At 34.2% G+C, this 22,266-nt stretch overlaps 1 protein-coding gene across 1 annotated transcript; it reads left to right on the forward strand.

Annotated features, from left to right (window-relative positions):
* The first annotated feature begins 838 nt into the window (after window positions 1–838).
* LOC123661912 (collagen alpha-1(I) chain-like) lies at window positions 839–22,184 on the forward strand. Its single transcript, XM_045596849.1, has 32 exons — window positions 839–905; window positions 1,177–1,398; window positions 1,849–2,008; window positions 2,140–2,302; window positions 3,036–3,384; window positions 3,954–4,060; window positions 4,307–4,417; window positions 6,813–7,010; window positions 7,095–7,169; window positions 7,262–7,372; window positions 7,489–7,749; window positions 7,833–8,030; window positions 8,106–8,222; window positions 8,298–8,388; window positions 8,485–8,582; window positions 8,658–8,819; window positions 9,295–9,339; window positions 12,010–12,216; window positions 12,326–12,577; window positions 12,667–12,847; window positions 13,069–13,211; window positions 13,489–13,705; window positions 13,827–13,987; window positions 15,674–15,943; window positions 16,366–16,527; window positions 18,302–18,517; window positions 18,656–18,914; window positions 19,073–19,222; window positions 20,873–21,024; window positions 21,501–21,616; window positions 21,693–21,795; window positions 21,978–22,184. The coding sequence occupies exons 1-32, from the start codon at window positions 839–841 to the stop codon at window positions 22,113–22,115; spliced, it is 5,262 nt and encodes a 1,753-aa protein (XP_045452805.1). The 3' UTR covers window positions 22,116–22,184.
* The last annotated feature ends 82 nt before the right edge of the window (window positions 22,185–22,266 follow it).

Consider the following 22,266-nt stretch of genomic DNA (forward strand, 5'->3'; position numbering starts at 1 on the left):
ACGAAGATGAATGACATATATGCAAATTGAATTCCAAGTAAAACACTAACAATTTATATGAAAGCTCGTTTTCTATTAAGAAATCGTGTACACAATAAAATAATGACTTGCGAGAACATTTTGCACATAAATTGTAAAAATATTTAATGAAGTCAACACTTTCAACCCTAAGTAATTAAATTTTAATTTATTTTACAATGAAAGTATCGTCAGTCGAAAGACGAATAAATGTTAAATTCGTGAGGCGCCCAAATGGATTCCATCTAACATAAGTATCTAAACGTCAATAAGCTCGTCTGAAAACAAACTGAAAATGTTTCGTATCGGATAGAAATGTATACAGAAAATCTGTTTTCAAATTGAATGTATTTAAATGTAATGAGATTTTCCTCAACCGAGTTTATTTTTTAATGTTGATTATATATTTTTATATCTGTTTCTTTATATTAACTTACCAGCCTAATTTGTATGAAACCAGGGCTTTAAATCAAATAAAATATATATTGTAAAATGTTTTTAGTAAATTAATTTAAATATCTAGTATTAAATTTGAATATTCTTCAATTTAGAAACTTAGAGACTACTGAGCTCTTAAACAATGATGAGATCGTTGATCTCTATTCTGTAATTGATATTTATTATTTTGACACCATTGCAATTCGCATAACGAATGTGTAATGTTGAATGGTATACGCACTTGGATCAGTTCGACGGTGCCCATCGGGGGCGCATCATGCCTTCTACCCGGGAGGCAAAGCACCTATAAACTTCAACCCTTTACTACCGGGATGGGACCAAATGCAAATAATATCCCTCTGACATATTTATGCGGGCCGCAATGGTTCTTGAAATGAAAGGGTTCCTCCTCATATTGTTTTGCGTACTCTACGTCGGATCTGAAAACGGTATGATTGTTTTGTTTTGTCTTAATAAATAAATATTCGTATATTTTTCTTTATTCATGCTTTTGAATACAACTTATATTACTTATATATACGCAGATGATCTGCATATATAGGTTTTATTTGTATTGTCTGTTTATGACATTTTTTCATATACTTATTTTATATAATTTGTATTTTATTTTTAGATAATGGTATAGAACATGTCTTTGTTAACGTTAAAAATCTTCGGTATAAATTCTAAATTTGACTTACAAATATATTATAATTTTAGTGAATCTTGAAATATTCGACGTATTGTCGGTCGTACACGATGGCACATTACCTGAAGGAGTCGCGCCAGTACCTGGCCGCTGCCAGTCGCCTGGGACTTCGGTTACAGAATATACAGCCTTCTCCCTCAATGAGAACGCGACGCTTCACCAACTTGCTGCTGGAATGTTCTATAACACCTTCCCTGAAGACTTCTCAATATTAGCAGTGTTACGTCTATATGGTAAGTAATCCTTTTTTATTTCTCCTGGTTGAGATGACGTAAATTACTTTAAAATTTTACTTTAAGTTATAATTAAATTTTAATTTTTGTGATATTTTCTTTTTATTTTGTATTAGAGATTGATTTATTAAGGCCAACAATTTTTTTGTATAGGTATCTATTTCTTATTTTGTTATTAATTGATAGTAAATATTACATAAATGAATAAAACCATTCTGTGCTAAAGTTTTCTTTGATGGTTCCATTGCCAACTTGAAATCGATGTTTATATTAATACAAAATATTTGTAGCTGGTCGAAGCTGATTTTTTTCTTGTGTGTCCATCCCTAATAACGAAGTACGGTCGATAAAGTTACAACCCTTCTCGCGCGACTTTAGTTCAATTAAATATATTTAGAAAATATATAGCACTTTGTTAATGTAAGTTACATATTATTCATTACTAAACAGGCAAAGAACAAAATCCTCTCTTCGTTTTGTATTCGGACGCTGGCGACGAACAACTGCAACTGGTTGTTGGTGAGCTGATCGAATTGTACTACGAAGACACGAGAGGGGAACCTGGGGACAATGAGCTACTCACATATCGAGTTAACATAGCAGATGAAAAGTATGATATAGTTCCCTTAGGATAAATTATTTTTAATTTTAAGACCATATACATATTTTGCATGTAATAATATAATTATGGGACCTTTCTGAAAATAGCTGCTGTAAATTATATTTTCTCAACTAATTCAGGTGGCATAGAGTGGCAATTAGCATAAAAGGTGACTCCGTTACTCTGCTAGTTGACTGTGAGATTCGAGGCACTCTTCCACTGCGGAGGCATCCTGGCAGCACATTCAATTTAGCTGGAGTACTAGTCGTTGGTACTCAGTTTACTCCAGACCAGAATTTTGAGGTATACTCGTAATACCTACACATTTAAACAATCGTAGTTTTTATTATTTACTGACGTGATGAAGTCGCATGTTATAGAAATACAGTAAATGTTAGTTGAAGTAAACCAATATCTATTTAGCTATTTTGATTATTAGCCTTCTAAAACAAAATTTACTATTATATCTTAATCATCTTTATTGGAGAATAGGATAAAATTAATGTTAAAAAAAAATAAAAAATAAAAAAGTATTGTATTGGCTACAAATAAATAGGTACCTACAATTCACACTTTTACAATTTAACTGTTTTACAATTAAAGTTATCTGAAATAATTAGATAAATGTATCTCAAAATAACAGGATTCTCCATTCTAGGAATCTACATATATTTAATTAAAATTTAGGCGCGAAGCGGAATACAATGCACTAAAAAGCAAAATTTAGCTGATCTTCGAAAAATATAATGAAATTGAAATAATATCATGAAATAGAATAATTTAGAAGTGACGTTTCTAATAAAATTTTCTGAATATGTATAATTTAATTTGAATACTCTTTAATACGTTTAATTAAATTCCTTTAGAAATATATCAGAAATACGCTATTGTAAGAGCACAACTGAAACTAAACACTTGCTTTAACAGTTCAATCAACTTTAAAATCACATTGATTTATTTTAATTTAAATTCCTCAGATGTGACGAAATCGCGATAGAAGCTTTAAGAACCTTGATACACCAATTGTTTGTTACAGGGCGATATTGAATTGCTCCAGTTCGCTAATCAACCGGACCTTGCGTATGATATGTGTATTTCAATAGCACCAGATTGCGGAGCGTTTGGCAAATACGACTATGGTACATTGACTTCCGGGAATAATGAATTTGATAAAGAATCTGATTTTGACACTCGTCGTGACGTCATACAACCAGCAGTTGGAAACGAAAGATACAATCAATTTGAACAAAGCTATTTTGATGACAGGAACCAATCTAATAACGTATGGGCAACTGCTAGCCGAGACTTAACAACTGCTGGACCATATTGGCAAGTGCCTGATTCTTATGATTATACACCACCATACTCAGTCTCTACTGACGCCGGTAAGCATATTTAAAATTATATTGAAAAAAATATTTATTATATATAGCAAAGTTAATTCCATATCGAAATCAAATTACTCTATTTTACCGAAAAGTCTGACGAATGAAATGACGAAACGAACGAATGCGATAATTGTATAAAAAATTTAGTAGAAGTAAATAATAAAATTAACATTTAATGCTACAATTATCATACTATAAAAAATACGACTTTATTTAACTAAAAGTAACAAAATATGACGAGACTAATAAAATGCAAGATACAGAGACGAGAGTATCAAATAATCACCAACTGTAAAATGTAGGATATTTTACATTCAATGATTGTCGCGATACTTCGTACAGATAAAGTATCGTTATATCTTAAATAGCTTCTAGTATTTCATCGCTTATTTAAGCAAAAAGTAAATACTTTTAAAACGATTTCAATTGTGATAGTGGTTAGAAAACTTGTTAACTCATTTCATTTATTGATGTAGGATTTATGGTAATTAAAAATGACTATAAATTTTTAAGCCGTATATCTCGTATGAAAAAACTTTTTACAAAAACCTATTTTTTTAACATAGATGAAAACAGCATTTTCGGAAGATTTACTGACTTTGACGAGTATGCACCTACACCCTCTAGTATTGAAGTCAGTTCAACCGGATCTTTTGGTATAGCCAGTGCTACAGTAAGTTGGTCTACACTATTTTTAAAATTATTCATTAGAAAATTATAAAGCTTAAACATGACGTGATATACGTCTTTGTAAAAACTTAAGTAACTTAACTAACTTAACTTTTAAAGTTTACTTATATTTTTCTTTTGTACCATCGTCCTTATATTGTTTTTAATGAGTAACTCCAAAGATCCTTTTTTCGCAAAACAAACTATTCGCTCACTTGTTTTTCTATTTCTCATGTACGAAATGTTTCAGACAAAACGAGATATGGGCAATTCGGAAGCCTCGACACTGTTCACAACAGAATCATCCTACGTGCCGATAACGACAACCGAAGACATTGACTGGCTCACACATCCGCCTGAGGTACCATTACAGATATTCCTGTTGCGACTGTTCGCATATGAAAGTGACAAATAAACTATCACTCTTTAATCAAAAACGTTATATTGCAAGCTGTCTACTGTATTTTAGTCGGGAGAGTTTGTGATATGGTATTTGTTAAGTTATTAAACCTTGACGGTCACTATTGTCGCGCGTTTGAAAAATTAAATCTAGAGAACGTAAATAAATTTTTAACACGACGAATTTGAAAAAAAATTAAAATGACTAAAACACTAAAAATAACAGATTAATTAATTTATTACAAAGTAACACATTCGTGTAATTTAAAAACAAGATGACAATTTTTATTAATATTAAAATTTAAAAAAAAACTATAACACTTAAGTAATTTTGATTCTACGGGACTTACCGCCATTGTTATTTTGTAACTTCCTCTATTTCGGCGACGTTACAGGCCCGTAACTGAGTCACCCGCGACCACATGCCATCAGTTACTTATCAGCGCTCTCGTTCGTTCCGATCCAGAAGTTCACATCAAAATCGATTGTGGTGGAAATATATATTAATAAAATTAAGAAGTTTTCATTTATTGAATACAATATAATGATATTAAGATTAGATATTGATTAAAGTAAAGTACAGCAAGAAATATCCTACTAAAACAAGAGCAGCTCGGCTGAGGAAATAACTTGACCTTTCAGAAGATCATAGCTAAATAATACTGCTTTCAAGCAGTGTTGTAGTCCTACGGTAAGTAAGGTAGCCAGAGCTCCTGTGGGGGATTGGGAGATAAGCTGCAGTAATCGCTTACCATCAGGTGAGAAAAAAAGATGTTCAGCTTTGAAATACGAGACTTAGATAAGTAACGAAATACACTAATTTGATAATCTAAATAATATTTAACAAGTGCTATCCCACCTATAACCGAACGACCTTTAATGAAGCTTTTTTATTTATTTACTCAAATTAAAATATTTTTTCTAATCAATTTTAAAATATGTTTTAAAATAATTTACTAAAACTTCTAATACCTACACTTTTATTTTTGAAAAATTGGTACAAGCTTACTACATTTTGTTCTTTACGTCATTATTTTTTAATGAACTCCTCAACTCATACTATTATCATGTCGAGATATAAAATATACAATCTGTTGAACGTAGTCATTAATATTTTCTACATTTATTGAAAATATAAAATACCTGTATGTTTAGCAATAAATATAATGAGATACAAATGTATTTCCACTCCTAAGGCGCTACAAGAATGTGTATTCATAATACTTAAAAATAATGAGATGCATTCTTCAAAATAATTTTACTATTATAACCTATATCATAGTGACTATTATTATTTATTACTAGCTGTGCCCGCGACTTCATCCGCGTGGAATTTAAAAAAAAATATTGTTCAGTTTGCAGTGACAAAATCAATAAATTTCTAAAATAAAAATTACCTAAGCTACTCCTTATTACATCAGATATCTGCCAGTGAAAGTCCCGTCAAAACCGGACCAGCCATTTCAGAGATTAGCCGGAACAACAGAAAGACAGACAGACAGAAACAGACAAAATTAAAAAAAAATGTTATTTTGGTATATGTACCGTGTATACATTCATATGCATTTAGTAAAAGGCGGTTATTTTAATATAAAAACAGACACTCCAATTTTATTTATTTGTATAGATAGATAACTACTTCAATTTAATACATTATTTAAACTATCTTTGGGTAGATACGTATATAACGAAAAAGATATATAACAATTAACATAAAATACATCTACATAACAATAAGATTGATAAAAATGGAAAAAGTTATGGAAATGGTTATTTATATAGTTATAATAATAGTTATGGAAATTTTTTCAGTCTATTGCTATATAAGTACGGTAAGCACGTCACGTACATATAGGTGGCGTGGAAACGTATGCATATTATAACGCTTACAACTTTTTGAATCGTTATATCTCAAAAATGGTCGCTTTTAGTGAAAAAAATTATTGACACCCTTTTTTATAGATAATTTCATTATGTTGATGACAATTTTTGTCTGAGGTAATTTTGCGTAAAAGTTACCGTTTTGAAGAAAATCGTGAAAATCCCTTTTTTAATTTTGACCTCGGTTCAATTTTTTTCCATGTACCGGAACGATAGGGAATTTTGAAATGTTGTTTTTAATTATGTTTTGAACAATTTTACTCACATTCAGCTTAATGTGAATTTATGTATCTTCGAATGTCTAGATTAACCGGACTAACATAACACTTATTTTGACGTAAGCCGTCTATAATAACATATAAATATACCTATTTGCCTTTATTTATAATAACAAAATATAATAATTATTCACGACGTAACCCCACACACTAACGTTTTATGTTAAACTTTTTACCTTTAGTGAAAAATATTTTTAGGCAAATATATCATCGGGGCCCGACACTTCAGACCCTTATTACGATTATGGAAGCGCGGGGACTTACATGGGCCCTCGTGGGTATCCTGGGCCCCCAGGTCCACCAGGGCCCAGAGGACCTAAAGGTGAACAGGGTAAACCTGGTGCAGAAGGTCAACAAGGATTTCCTGGAGCTCCAGGAAATGTTTTTGTAGTACCAGTATGTATTTGAAACATTGTTTACTCGTTATTTAGTGAAATAGAATTGTATAAAAGAAAATATAGGCTTATTGTCTTTTTATAGTTACAACAACCAGGAAATGAAAAGGGACCTGATACTCAAGCGGAAGCATTACGTCAAATACTTACTCAGCATATGGTATGGCAAATAAAACCGTAGTAATAAAACCCAAGTTAATAAAATATTATAATATAAAAAGTTTACAATTTTTATATTTATATCTGCTACAGTCTGCTATGCAAGGCGCTCAAGGTCCTATGGGTCTTAGTGGTCCATCTGGCCCAGAGGGTGAAACTGGACCAGAAGGACCAAAAGGGGAACAAGGAGATCAAGGAGAACCAGTAAGATAATTTATTTTTATCCACATGATATCAAAATTTTTGATTTACCTTATAGATAGGTACATTTTTGCTTTGTACTCTTTTGAAAATGTAAAATTTGAATTCTCTTTCCTAAGGGACCACCAGGTCCAAGAGGATTACAAGGACCACCAGGGCGACTGGGTCGAAGAGGCCACGCAGGTAGAGATGGGGAAAGAGGATTTCCTGGACCTGCTGGCCAAAAAGGAGATCAGGGCTATCCTGGATTAATAGGTATACCTGGAGATAAAGGAGAAAGAGGAAACCCAGGACAGCAAGGTGATTTGGGCGCCCCAGGAGCAGATGGACCTCCGGGTGATGACGGACCACCCGGACCACCTGGTTTATCTGGAGAACTGGTAATATAATGCATATTTTTTAGATTTTTGTATTTGTAATAGTTAAAACATATGCAATTATAATGAGATATCATTGTAAACAGGGACCAAGAGGTTTTACGGGTCCCAGAGGATTTCCTGGGTTAATCGGATATCCGGGAATACCAGGTAATGAGGGACCACAGGGAGCCAAAGGAGCCGCAGGACAACCAGGTGCAAATGGTGCACCAGGACAACCTGGACCGATGGGACCAGCCGGTTCACCTGGACCACAAGGATCCATTGGTGCTCCAGGAATTCAAGTATGAAAAATAATAAGATTTGACCATATTTAACATGCTACTAACATTATCCTTACATCTATATTGATTTTCTAGGGTTTACAAGGTAAACCTGGAATATCGGGCCTACCGGGTCCTGAAGGTTCACCAGGAACTCCAGGGACACCAGGACAACAAGGATCACCTGGTGAAGTTGGAGCCCCAGGTCCACAGGTAATAAAAGGCCAAAATATATTTTTTTACTATGTATGTCTTTTGATTAGAATTAAACAACAATTATTTTTTCAGGGAATGCTGGGATTTCCAGGACCTCGAGGATTAAAAGGCGACGATGGCCCGAGAGGTCTTCCTGGCGATAAAGGAGATAAGGGAATCCGAGGTATTTTCATTTAACTCTAAACATTTTAAAAACAAACAACAAAATAAATACAAAACATTAAAAGACATGCTTAACAACATTTTACTTTTATTGTAGGTCTTGAAGGAGAAAAAGGTGAATTGGGACCAAAAGGCGAACGTGGATTACAAGGTGAACCAGGGCCACCAGGCATAGAAGGCCCAGAAGGACAAAAGGTAAAATTACAGACAAAAATAATGATGTAATTAGTTTCAAGAATTTTTTTTTTTACTGTAATAATACGTTTATAGGGTACAGAAGGTCCTCGAGGGGAGACGGGATCTATTGGGCCTTCAGGTGAGAAGGGTGCAACGGGACTTCAAGGTCCTGCTGGATACCCCGGAACTCAAGGAGAGAAAGGAGATAAAGGTGCTTCTGGAAGACGTGGTAGAAGAGGGACAAAAGGAGTTATGGTAAACTCAATCACAGTTCCCATCTCAATTTTCTATGAAAGTAATAAATAATCCTTAAATATATTTATATTTTCATCTACTATAAAGTGTTTTTCATAATAAATCTAATATATAAAATTCTCGTGTCGCGGTTTTTGTAGTTAAACTCCTCCGAAACGGCTTGACCGATTCTTATGAATTTTGTGTGCATATTGAGTAGGTCTGAGAATCGAACAACATCTATTTTTCAACCCCCTAAATGTTCAGGTTAGTCCACCCCTATTTTTATTTTTATTTTTTATTTTGATAATTTATTTTATTTTTATTTTATTATGATTTAGCATCAAAAAATACATACAATCCTAAATTTTCATAATATATATGGCAAAACCACATTTGCTGGGTCAGCTAGTTAATATATAAAATAGTAGTTATTTTAATTTTTATTGCTATTTAACTTAAAATTACGTATGAAATATATGATTTATTATTACAGGGTTTTGTTGGAATACCTGGAGATCGTGGAGAAAGCGGGCCAAGGGTGAGTAATACATTAGTATACCAACAATTAAATATGAAATCCGACTATTTTCCTGTTTTTAACAATCTTTTAGAATTGCGTACTCGTGATGGTCGTCATATCTACGTAATGGGGGATTTTAATATATGTCTTCTGAAACACTACGGGAGATCTTCACTGTTTCGCTCCTTCCTCTGCAAGTTACCCACTCTTTTCCTAATCCAAATCCAAGTTTTCTATCTCTCCTTGAGCTAATTCGTGTCTCCTTTCCTGACCATATTGAAAAATGTAGTCAATGCTTTGTCGACGCATTCTCCTACCATGATCTCATATTTCTTTCTTATATGATTAAATCCCCGAAAGCAAAGTTAAGCAACGTAATTTTGGCGGCATGGATTTGAATCAACAATAATGTGAGGATGCTGCCAAGATTGAGTGGTCATTGGTATTTGACGCGTCTGGGGTGCACGGAAAAATTACTATTTTCAATTCTCTCCTCACCCAGTTATATGTCAGTCACGCCCCTATACGAATTGTGCGTCTCAAATATTTTCCTTTGTCATGGCTTACTGCATATCAAAGCTCTGCAGGACCAGAAAAGCGTTGTCAAAACCAAAGTATATAGTTATAAGACAAATTAGAGTTTAAATTATTGTGAAAAATATAAGACAGCTTCTAATCGGTGCAACAGGGTTGTAGAGACGCACAACGATGCAACGATATTCATAAATCAATAATTTAGAAAACAGATCTTACTAAGGTATGGAAATTCCTGAAATCACTCGGAGTTGGCAAAATCAAGCAACATATTCCTTCTAATTCTATTCAACTCAATGGTCTTAACAATCTCTTCACAATTTCGATTGTTCCACTATGTCGAATATTATTAGTAGTTATACAGCCTTACAAACTTCTTTTAAGTTTTCGCCTTTCAACTTTAGTTAATTATCTGAATGTGGTTTTAAGGAGAACGTATTTGGTGTTAGTTCCAGCGCATAGGCTGTGATTCCATTAGTCGTAAAATTTTCATTCCCATGATAATAGGTCGGGGTAAAATTCTTTTAGTAAAAATCTTGTTTTATTGTTTATAACTAGCTGGTTTCGATACCATGAAAAGTTGACTTTTAAAAATGAAATTAAAAAGTAAAAAATGTTTCCCACCACTTTTCATTTTTATGGACCTAATGCAGTGTCACTAAGAGTAGCACAAAATTTATTTAAGCATTTTTAGTCTGGAAATTTTTAAGTCAAAGATGCTTTTCGATGCATATAGCTGAAGATCTGAGAGCTGATCATAAAACAGTTTCGACCCATCTGAAAGGCTGGCTATACAAAAAAGCCCATGGGTGCCACATGAATTTGCTGAAAGAAACCTAATCGATCATAGACTCATTTGTGATTCTCTCTTAAGACAAAAGTTGATCACCTACGATCTTATACGATCGATATTTCTAACTTGTCTGAACTACACCCAACTTTCTTAGACGAGGTTTGAGAACGTCTTGTACACCAACAGATAACATAATTTCTTTCCTCGAACAACCTCCTAAATCCACCCAAACTAATAAGCTAAATATAATGAGCTTAGCAAGAAGTCGTTTGCAGCTATCGGCTCGCTGCATTGACTTCAATACTTTCTTCCTATGCTTACTAAAATTGCGTTAACACAATCACCCTTTTTACCAATTCTTCGCACTTTTTTTCTTGACTACGCAGATACACGTTTTCTGGATGTAAACGAGGAGCTACTAAATAAACTTCAGCGCCTTTAGAATCTCTGCATTCGGTTCATATTTGGTCTCCGCAAATATGACCGTATCTCCGATTTTCGTATTATAAACACATGGGGTCTAATTCGCTTTCGCAGCACTCACGCACTTTCTTTGAAGAACGTTTCACGTTTCTTTGCATCTCCCGTGAACGTATAACTTATACCTGACTCCAATTTCTCTCTCGTATATCCTCTTTCTATTCTAATATATATTCTCATTCCTTCACTGTTAAAGCTGTCCCCTTTTGGAATTCTTTTTCGCTTCCAGTCAGGTGTGCTCCAACTCTAACTTGTTTTAAGCAACGTCTTACGAAGTAATTTATGTCGCTGAAGACGTCATAATTTGCTGTATTTTAAATATCTATACTAATATTATAAAGCTGAAGAGTTTGTTTGTTTGTTTGAACGCGCTAATCTCAGGAGCTACCGGTCCGATTTGAAAAATTCTTTCAGTGTTAGATAGCCCATTTGTCGAGGAAGGCTATAGGCTATATATAATTTCAAAATCGTTTTTTTTTTCCTTTTGAGAACTTCCGCTGCGTGCGCTGCGTGAACTGTTAAACTTTCGCAAAAATCATGTATCGCGGACGAAGTAGCGCGCAGAAGCTAGTACATTATATATGTATATGTATTTGTATTTATAAGTACATTGTCGTTAAATAATTAATAATAAGTTTTCATGTGTGACTGTGACTATTCGTATTTTTGTGTACAATTATAAATATTAACTATCTATGAATAATAAAGTAAGCTACCCGACGACGCTACGAACCTGTTATTACTGCGATAAACTTGGTTGTTTCGTGATGTTGAATTTAAAATTGTTATAAATACTACAATTTCATAAACCTAGTTGTAAATAAAATATGTTACAGAAACGATTACTTTTGCGTTAAACTGTTTTTTTTTCCATAAATTAGGGTTACCGTGGTCCACGAGGTCGTAGAGGTTCAGATGGTCCACCAGGCCCTAAAGGTGACACAGGACAGCCTGGTCCTCCTGGTCCTAGTGGTGAACGTGGTCCTCAAGGCTTAGAGGGGCCCAGAGGATTTCCTGGAAATATGGGACCACCTGGTACAGATGGCAAGCCAGGATTACCTGGAACTCCGGGAGAAAGAGGGCCTGTGGTACTTATTTTTTTATGCAATTTTTCTATTTTTATATTATATTATACATTTTTATTCCTAATTAGTTAAAAAGAGACCAATTCATAAATTTGTATTTATTCATTTCTAGGGGGAGGTTGGATCGCCCGGCCCATCTGGGCCACCTGGTTTAACTGGGCCACAGGGACAAAATGGTGATCCTGGTCCTCCTGGAGTTCCAGGGTCACCTGGTATAGCAGGAATACCAGGAGAAATTGGCCCCCCCGGTGAAATGGGTAAAGATGGACCTCCTGGTCCACCAGGTCCAGAGGGTAAACTTGGACCAATTGGGCCACCTGGTTCTCCTGGGCCGAACGGTGAACCGGGATTACCAGGAGTGCCTGTGAGTAGTATTTAAATGATTGATTATATAATTACTGAAATGAGGCTGATGTTACAATTTATAAAAATAAAAATAAAAAATAATTGCAGGGTACACCAGGGCTTAAAGGTGATCTCGGTCCGCCTGGACCCCCTGGTGTAAGAGGTGATAAAGGAGAGCAAGGAGAAGCTGGACGCGAGGGACTGCAAGGTCCAATGGGACGTGAAGGACCACGAGGATCTCCTGGTCCAGGAGGACAAAAAGGAGAAGTTGGTGAACCAGGTCCCATAGGTAATTAAGTATGAGGTTTTTTTTAAACTTATTATATTGTAGGATGATTTACACCAGTGAAAGTTATTAGTAAACACTTATTTTAATTAAACAAGTTTTTTTAATTAGATAAGTGGAAACAGATACTAAATGCTTTTTTTAATAGTATTGATCTTTAAATTTACTTCACAAAAAACATTCTGTTTTATTTATATGTGCTATACAAAACGCCACTTTTAAAGGTCCTGTCGGTCGCGATGGTCTTCCTGGACCCAGGGGGTTGACAGGTTCCCCAGGTCCCGTGGGTCCACCAGGAGAAGATGGTGATAAGGGAGATATTGGGCCACCTGGAGAAAAGGGCTTTAAAGGTGCCATGGGAGAACAGGTATGCTATAAAAAAAATATAACAACTTAAATGACGATCATAAAAATATGAACGATTTAAAAATTTACTAAAAATATTTGAAATTTACGCCAATGAATGATATTATAATTAGTTTCTCAAAACTTGAAAGTACAACTAACGAAACTGTGTAGTTAGTTATAATCTAAAGTTTAAACAGTGATATTGCAAATAAATTCTTAAAGAAACAATATTGTAACACATTGACCATATTTTTTTGTAATTTAGTTAATAATCAGTTATAATTTTACGATTCCAGGGTCCTATTGGCTCACCAGGTATACAAGGTTTGAGAGGAGAACCAGGTCCTGTTGGGTTACCAGGAGATAAAGGTCCACAAGGTGATCCTGGACCACCTGGAATACCAGGAACTGATGGAGTTCGAGGACCGACAGGACTACCTGGAAAAACTGGTGCCGATGGACCTAAAGGAGATCAAGGAGTGAAAGGAGATAGAGGAGATAATGGACCAATAGGTTGTGTATTTTAATATAGTATCAAATTTATAAAACGTTTATAATTAAGGAAACTAGGAATGACGATCGTACTCAATGTTAATAATTAGCACTCATACTTTCTTCGTAACTTCTTAAACAGGCCCGCCTGGTCCTGGTGGTCTAACTGGACCACCTGGTCGTCGAGGTGCAAAAGGAAATCAGGGCGAACAAGGTCCAAGAGGTCCTGAAGGTGAGCAGGGAGAAAAAGGAAATCCAGGAGCTCCTGGTCTACAAGGTCCTCAAGGATCTGAAGGAAAAATAGTACGTTTTATTTTACAATTTATTTCAAACACCCACATACAACTAATGTCATACTCAATTTTAACTATCTTTTCTAAAATTTTCTTTAAATATTTATAAAACTAAATTATGTTACTATCAAAAAATTCTTTTAAAAATTAAAATACATAAATAGCTGCCTACATCTATTAGTAGCTTTGTTACATATTACTTTGAAACGATTTAAAAAAAAACAATTAAATTGAAGAATTATAAAAGTTTAACATCGTCATCTGCGTTTGTTTATTATTATTTATTTATACTTTTTATTGTACACCGAAAATAATTTACTTATCGACAAAAAAAAAGTGGACAAGAGACGGTTTAATTGCTGAAACAACCCAGTCAGTATCCAAATCATAAAGATTTCAGTATGAAGTATTTTAAAAGATCTCTTAAAGAAGTTCTAACATGACGTCTTAAGTAGCTCAAATGGAAAGTCAATTTTTTGACATCTAAATGAAGTCTAAAAAGCTCTATATGTGTTAAAATTTGCAAGTTCAGAAAAAAGAGCTCTATGAGAGCTATTTTTGATGACATCTGCAAGTCTACATTAGGTGGCTACTCAACTTCTTGAGGAGTTTTTAAAAACTTCATTTAGCTTTAGGATCTGAAGTCCTAATCATAAATCTGATCTCATACGGACCTAAAATCTTATGTATCTAGGCAACCTTAGGTATAGGATATCTATTAGAATACTAGCTGACCCGGCGAACTTCGTATCGCCTAACACAAACTTTATCGTATGGTATTAAAGTTCAAATTGACTTTTAAGTATTATCACAAATCTTTTGTATGGGAGTATAGAAAAGTGTTGTTTTTAGACTTTTTCAGGAAATTTAAATTTTTTTTTTTTTTTTAGAATTTTTCTCTCCGTAAGAACCATCCTCGTACTTCAAGGAATATTTAAAAAAAAGAATTAGCGAAATCGGTCCAACCGTTCTCGAGTTTTGCGCTTAGCAACACATTCAGCGACTCATTTTTATATTATAGAGAGAATAGCATAAGTATTTACTTATAGGGGTGTATGCAATATTAACGTACTTGTTACATTATTATTACATGGTATAAAACAATGTCGCTTACCGCTGTCTGTATGCTTAGATCTTTAAAATTACGCAACGAATTTTGATGCGGTTTTCTTTAGTAAATAGGGTGACTCTAGAGGAAAGTTTATATGTATAATGCATGCATAATGTAGTAGACACATTGCAAATATTTATTTTATATTTTATATTTAGAATCAGCATTGCAACCGTACGAAGCCGGGCCGGTCTCTAGTATAAAAATAAAATATATATAAATTAACTATATATACCTACAGTATAAATATTCGGTCTGTACTGAAGGTCTAGGTCTGTACCTATGTACATATATACTATACATATATAAAATACGTAGAGTTTACGCATGAAATATACATATTACTTAAAAAAGCAACATAAAATTTATTTTAGAAACTTCAGAAAATCGGAAAATAAAGTTTAATTTGCAATTTTATTGTAAATGATAAAATATGTCAGAACTAATTGACCACTGGAACGGCCTGGATTGCTCTATAGGTACACTACACTTATCTATGTGTCGCTATTCAAGAATTAAGATACCCTAAAGTATATTAAAATAATATAGGTACACATCTTTTTATGCGTCGATGTTTTATTGAAGGGACCAAGAGGGCCTGTTGGACCGAAAGGAGAAGATGGTGCACCCGGAATTCAAGGTGAACCAGGGCCAATAGGTCCTCCTGGACCCGAAGGGTCCAAAGGAGAGCCCGGGCCACCTGGTTTTCCCGGAGACAGAGGCGAACCAGGCCCTCAAGGAATAAAAGGTGAACCTGGTTCAGATGGTCCAGAAGGTAGTTCTGGTCCACCAGGCCCACCCGGGCCTATTGGACCGACAGGCAAACCTGGAGAAACTGGAGTTCCCGGTAGTCCTGTAAGTGTCTTGTATAAAACCCCTTAATTATGTATGCGTGAACTATACCTATACCTATATTATTATTTTTTGTTTGTTTAGCCAGATTAGAAACTATGTTATAAAACTAATAAACAAACATATTTTATGCAGAAATTAAAATATTGCCATTTTTTAAAGCTCTCATGTATAATACTTTATTACATAATAAGTAATCGTAACAGTATGATGCCGATTAATATTGTGATGATAGATATATAAGTATATAAATGGTAATAAGATAAAGTTATAAATGCGAAATAAAGCACATAGGCTTTTCGTGCATGTAACTACGAGTGTATTGTGGAATGATTCTATATAACACTAATATTTCGACCCAATTAAAACATAGAAATGTTACTAATGATTGAATTAATATTACAGTAAGGGTTAATATATTATAGGGCGCAGAGGGTTCAGCTGGATCTCAAGGCAGCCCTGGTCTACCAGGTGAGAAAGGAGACACAGGTCCTAAAGGCTCTTCAGGAGAAATGGGGCCTGCTGGTGCTATTGGGCCTCCTGGACCAGAAGGGCAAAGAGGATTAAGAGGACTTCCTGGACCACCAGTAAACATTTTTTATATATCTAGTAGTAAAGATTTAAAACCTCTTTTAACTAAATAAAGTAAACAAAAATATATAAGATATTAAGTACTCGTTGAGCTTGCAAAGTAGCTCGGGTTGAGGTCATATCCTCGGAACTACAGGGTATCAACTATCGATTCATGGCCACTGCAAGACTGAAGAAAATTTTAACAGGGAGTTAGTTAGGATTTGAGGATTCTACGCTCAGGATTTTCGTGAATGGTAACCTAACTGATAACAAAAGGTTATTAATTACGGTGAAATCTTTCGCTAAGGGAGAAAAAGTATCTTATGTCTGAATATAACATTCGAAGATTCACATACTTGCATAAAACTTCTCCGGTTATAATGAGTAAAGAATCGGATTTCAGCAGAATTTTATAATCAACGTTATACATAGTTTTAGCTTTTAATTTCAAATTTAATTGTATACGAGGTACTTGTGCTCACGCGCTCGCTGACGCCATCCTGTTGCGGGAAGATCTTAATATGCTCCAATCATTTTTGTATTGAGAACAAGCTCGACCTAAGCCTGGACAAACGTACCATTATATCGTTTAGTCATAAAGAGCAATATCTTAGAAATACTGCAACAGCGGGATCTTCAGCGAATGCGTTCTATACGTGATCTTATGTTACGCACGATTCCAATTTCTGTTTGACAAACATATTGACGGCTCCTTCTCCTACATGGAGAAAGAGGCCTATGCTCAGCAGTGGGATGTTACAGGCTGAATGCATGACGGCATAGTGTCCTAAACATCTAAAGCTCTGGGATTTTTAATTCATATCACGCAAGACTTCGCTAATGCTAAGACGCTAAAAATTGTTCCCTCGTCCGCAGTAGCTTGGATATGCCTCACAAGTTTAGAATCCGAGGGTATATCGACGAAATCGAAAATATACAAAAAAGTTTTTTTTTTAAATGCACATTGTTACCTTCGTTTGTGATACAACATTTTTGATTAAAATTGTTGACTTCTGTCTTTGTTGCAGTTAAATGTTCCCACTAGAAATCATAAATATTTTCAAACAATTTATGTTCCCTTGGCAAAAAGCAATTATAGGCAAAATTCATTTTTACTAAGAGCTGGCAGGTACTTCAATGACTTTTGTATGACTATCAATTTCGACCTCTAGCAAGCTATCAAATACGTATTTTGAATTAGACTAAAACATGTTACTCTATACTAATATTATAAACAGTGCCGGCGTTACGACCATTGACACCCCGGGGAATATAAATCTGAAGAGTTTGTTTGTTTGTTTTCTTGAACGCGCTAATCTCAGGCACAACTGGCCCGATTTGAAAAATTATTTCAGTGTTAGATAGCCCGTTTATCGGAGCTATAGGCTATATATCATCTGGCTAAGAAAAATAGGAGCGGAGCACCAATGAAGAATGTTGCAAAATCGAGGTTACCAGTTAGCCCAAAGGGACCATACGTTGACAAAGTGACGGGCAGGAGCTAGTATTAATATATAGTATATTACTCATACAAAGATGTACTAATTACGTCTACTAGTATTAAAGTCTACTCTATAAGTTGTTTCTGTTGTGAGTTCAACTTATGTTTAGCTATCATTTTATGTCTACCTGGGCGAATTTATTATTGGTTTTATAATTGTCTATAAGTGTATTCTGATTAAGTGTGAAAAAAAACTGTAAATCCGTCTATAAAAAAATTTAAACCTAAGCATTTACTTCTGTTATTATTTTTATGAAATCGTTTAGAAGCATTTTTTGTTTTTTTAGGGAGACGTAGGATCACCGGGCTTGATAGGTCCACCCGGTCCACCCGGTACTTCTGGACCACCAGGTATACAAGGGATTAAGGGAGACAAAGGAAATATAGGACCAAAGGGACATAATGGAGAAACTGGACCAATGGGATTAAAAGGAGACCAAGGAGAAGTAGGGAAGCAAGGACCACAAGGACCTATCGGGCCCGCGGGACCAAAAGGCGATATGGTTATTATATATTTTACTTACCATTTATATTTTTTAAATAATAACTAACTCTTTGTGGGAAATTCAATTACGAAAATTTCAAAAAAAAACGAAACAAAATGTAAGTTACAACGTTTTAAATTTTTTCAATTGTTTCAGGGACCTATAGGACCTTCAGGTGCAAAAGGGGAAATTGGCCCTCTCGGTGAAATCGGACCTGAAGGTCCTCTCGGTCCTAAAGGTTCACCGGGACCTGAAGGTCGACCTGGCCTTCCCGGTCCACCAGGCCCTCCTGGTCCTCCAGGGCTTCCTGCACCTTCTCCACAATTACCCGCTGAACTATTCATGTCCAGTAGAAAAAGAAGAAGTATAGAGGAAGATCCTATCGAGATAACAACTGAAGACAACATTGATGACGGTTCGTAGATTTAAGTTATAAACTATTTTCGGTCTAATGCAAAAGCATTCGTAAAAAATTCTCAAAATCTAATTCCAGATATCATGTACATATTTGTATAGTATGCACAAGGTATTTAAAATGAACCTGATTTTTTTTTTCTTTTTGTTTACTCTTAGCTGAAGAAATAGAATGGGTTCAGGAAATCATGTCCGGGGTGGTAGCCGCACGAACTACTTTGGAAACCGTAAAAAAACCTTGGGGAACAAGAATGAACCCTGCGCTCTCCTGTAAGGATTTGCGGACTTCACACAAAAATTTGACCGACGGTCAGTGATTATTTTTTATTTATAAATTAAAGTAATATATCAACATCTATAATATTCTCTTTTAAGCAGCTTTTATGAAGTTTGGATATATATTTTAAGTATTAGTCAAAAAATAACGTGAACAACAAGAAATTAAATGTATCTTTATGATTACGAATTGGTTTATAATTCCATACTCATTAAAATATAGTACTTGTACCATGTAATAAGTAGTTAGGTAACTAAAACTTTACCTACTATTTATATTGTAGGTAGAACTTATTAGTAGAAATAAGTTACATAAATACCTAGACACTGGTTCCGTAATAAACGGAAAACTACAATTGTTGAAAATGAAACAACGAATTCCGAAAAAGTTGTTTCATTATAATTAGTGAAATTCGCGTAATAATTAGAAAACTAAATTTCTTTTCTAATTAATAAATTTGTCTTATACTTTCTTAACCGACTTCCAAAAAAGGATGAGGTTCTCAATTCGACTGTATTTTTTTAACCGACTTCCAAAAAAGGAGGAGGTTCTCAATTCGACAGTGTTTTTATTTTTTTTATGTATGTTACATCAGAACTTTTGACCGTGTGGACCGATTTCGACAAATTTTTTTAATCGAAAGGTGGTGTGTCATTTTTTTCTTACGTTTACGCTTCTTACTGTTTACGCTTTTTTCGTCGACCTACGTTGTATTATACCGCATAACTTTTTACTGGATGTGTCGATTTTGATCATTCTTTTTTTGTTGGAAAGGAGATATCCCTAGTTTGGTACCATGATAAGTAAACTAGGATTTGATGATGGGATCCCAGAGAAACCGAGGGAAACTCCCGAAAATCCTCATAACTTTTTACTGGGTGTACCGATTTTGATAATTTTTAATTTAATCAAAAGCTGATGTTTATCATGTACATTTAAATGTTATCGAGATCTGATAACTACTTTTTGAGTAATCTTTGATAACGCGTAGTTACTTGACTATTTTTTCGTCGATCTACGTTGTATTACTTGTCGATGTAATTGAAGTCGGTTTTTTTTCGTTTGCGAGCAAACACAATTATTAAGTAGGTAGGTAAGTCAAAGTTTTTCGATCTAAAAATTAGGACGGCTGATTGTTTTTTTATTAATCTAGGTATATTCCAATGCATACATTTTCAAGCTTCCTATTTGCGGCTTCGTATACGATTACTACACGGTTTTTTTTGAAATGATCAGGGCGACAAAAATGATAGGACCACCTGATAGTAAGCCAGAAATATTGCACCATAACTTAATCAAAATCAAAAACAACTTTAAGGCGCCATGAGAACTTTCGAATCGTCATTTTACAAATTAAAAATTTTAAGTGATTATTATTTTTGTAAAAGTAAAGCTATCACCGATTCGGAATGTAGATTCTGCAAAGAAGAATCGGCAAGAAACTGCGCAGTTATTTTGAAAATAACTGCGCATAACTGTGTTTTAGTACAAAACTAGCGACCCGCCCCGGCTTCGCACGGTTGCAAGAACTATCAGTGTTATGTTCCTCTACTATATTATGCATGTATTATACATAAAACCCTCCACTGGAATCACTCTATTTAGTTGAGAAAACAAAATTTTTCGTTTGCGAGCAAACACAATTATTATATATTTAATATGTTTCTGTTATTATAATACAGGTTACTATTGGATAGATGCTCGAGGAGGTGGGCATCCAATCCACGTGTATTGCAAAGATTATAACACTTGTATTCACCCTGACTATACGACCCTGGCACTTTATACCGGTATATCTGGTCAAAAATTCTCGCAAATTGAAAATGGTTTCAGGGTAAGCAAGATATTTATTTATAAATTTCGCCATCGATAATTTATTATTATTATTATTGCATTAGTATACGTAATAAAATAATTAGAGCCAATTTCAGGCAGGAGGTCCTCAACCCGAACTTATAAAACACAATTTTTGGTGTCGAAAATTAAAAATGCTTACAATTTATTTCATAGATCTAATAAATGTATTAAGCTTAAGAGTGATTATATATATTGAAAAAGATTAATTTAATTTTAAAAATAGATTTATTGCTTCATTTTATTTAAAACCCTTCCATTCCAGGAATATTACATATATCTCAGAGGGAAGGATTGTGGGGTTTGATCATGAAACCTTAAACTGCTGAATGGATAGTTATATGTTAGATAACTATTCAAAACGTTATTTTTATGAGCAACCTGTATAATTGGCCCTTAGTAATGAAATTTATGATATAGGTAATTTAAAAGAACGAAGTTTTAAACTTATTTCAGATCTCGTATGAAAATGAAGGTTCTGGTACAATACAGCTACGTTTTCTTCGATTGCTTTCAAATAGTGCGAGGCAAAACTTCACCTACACCTGTGTCAATACCCAGGCACCACAAAGGCGAGTATAAATTACAATTTTAAGCCATAAAAATAGTTCGCCTTTAAAGTGTCTAATAAATTATTTCCAATTGCAGGTCAGACATTCCTGCTGAACTAATAAGAGCGAATGAGGTAAAACTGTTTGGACAAAACAATATAGAGTTGAGAGAGCCAAGGGTGATAAAAGACAACTGTAAGGTGCGTATTGTATTTACTTTTGAGAAGAATAAAAATAATATAGTTTTTATTTTTGTTTAAAAGACGATGTTTTACCATATATGTATCGGACACTTAATAAACTGGCTTTATTGTTTCTACTTTATGGCTGAAAAATGAATTACGATTAAAATCTAATGTTATAATCATTCATTATTTTACAGGATGGAATTGGAGAAATCGTTTTGGAAGTGAAGACGTCTCGTAGCGATCGACTGCCAATCAGCGACTTTCAGCCGCTGTTCTTTATTGATGCAGATCATAAGTTTTCATTCTCGCCGGGGCCGATATGTTTTAACTAAAGAAATGTCTACATTATGTACTTAAGCTTTGATCATTGTAAATATTGTAAATAAATGTTGTGACGACTATGGTAATTGTTTTAAAAATCCTAAAAGCATCGCTTATTGATTCATGTCCTCATAAATAAAATTATATTTAAACGACAAAAAG

The sequence above is a fragment of the Melitaea cinxia genome, chromosome 2, assembly GCF_905220565.1.
Source record: "Melitaea cinxia chromosome 2, ilMelCinx1.1, whole genome shotgun sequence".
Taxonomy (NCBI): domain Eukaryota; kingdom Metazoa; phylum Arthropoda; class Insecta; order Lepidoptera; family Nymphalidae; genus Melitaea; species Melitaea cinxia.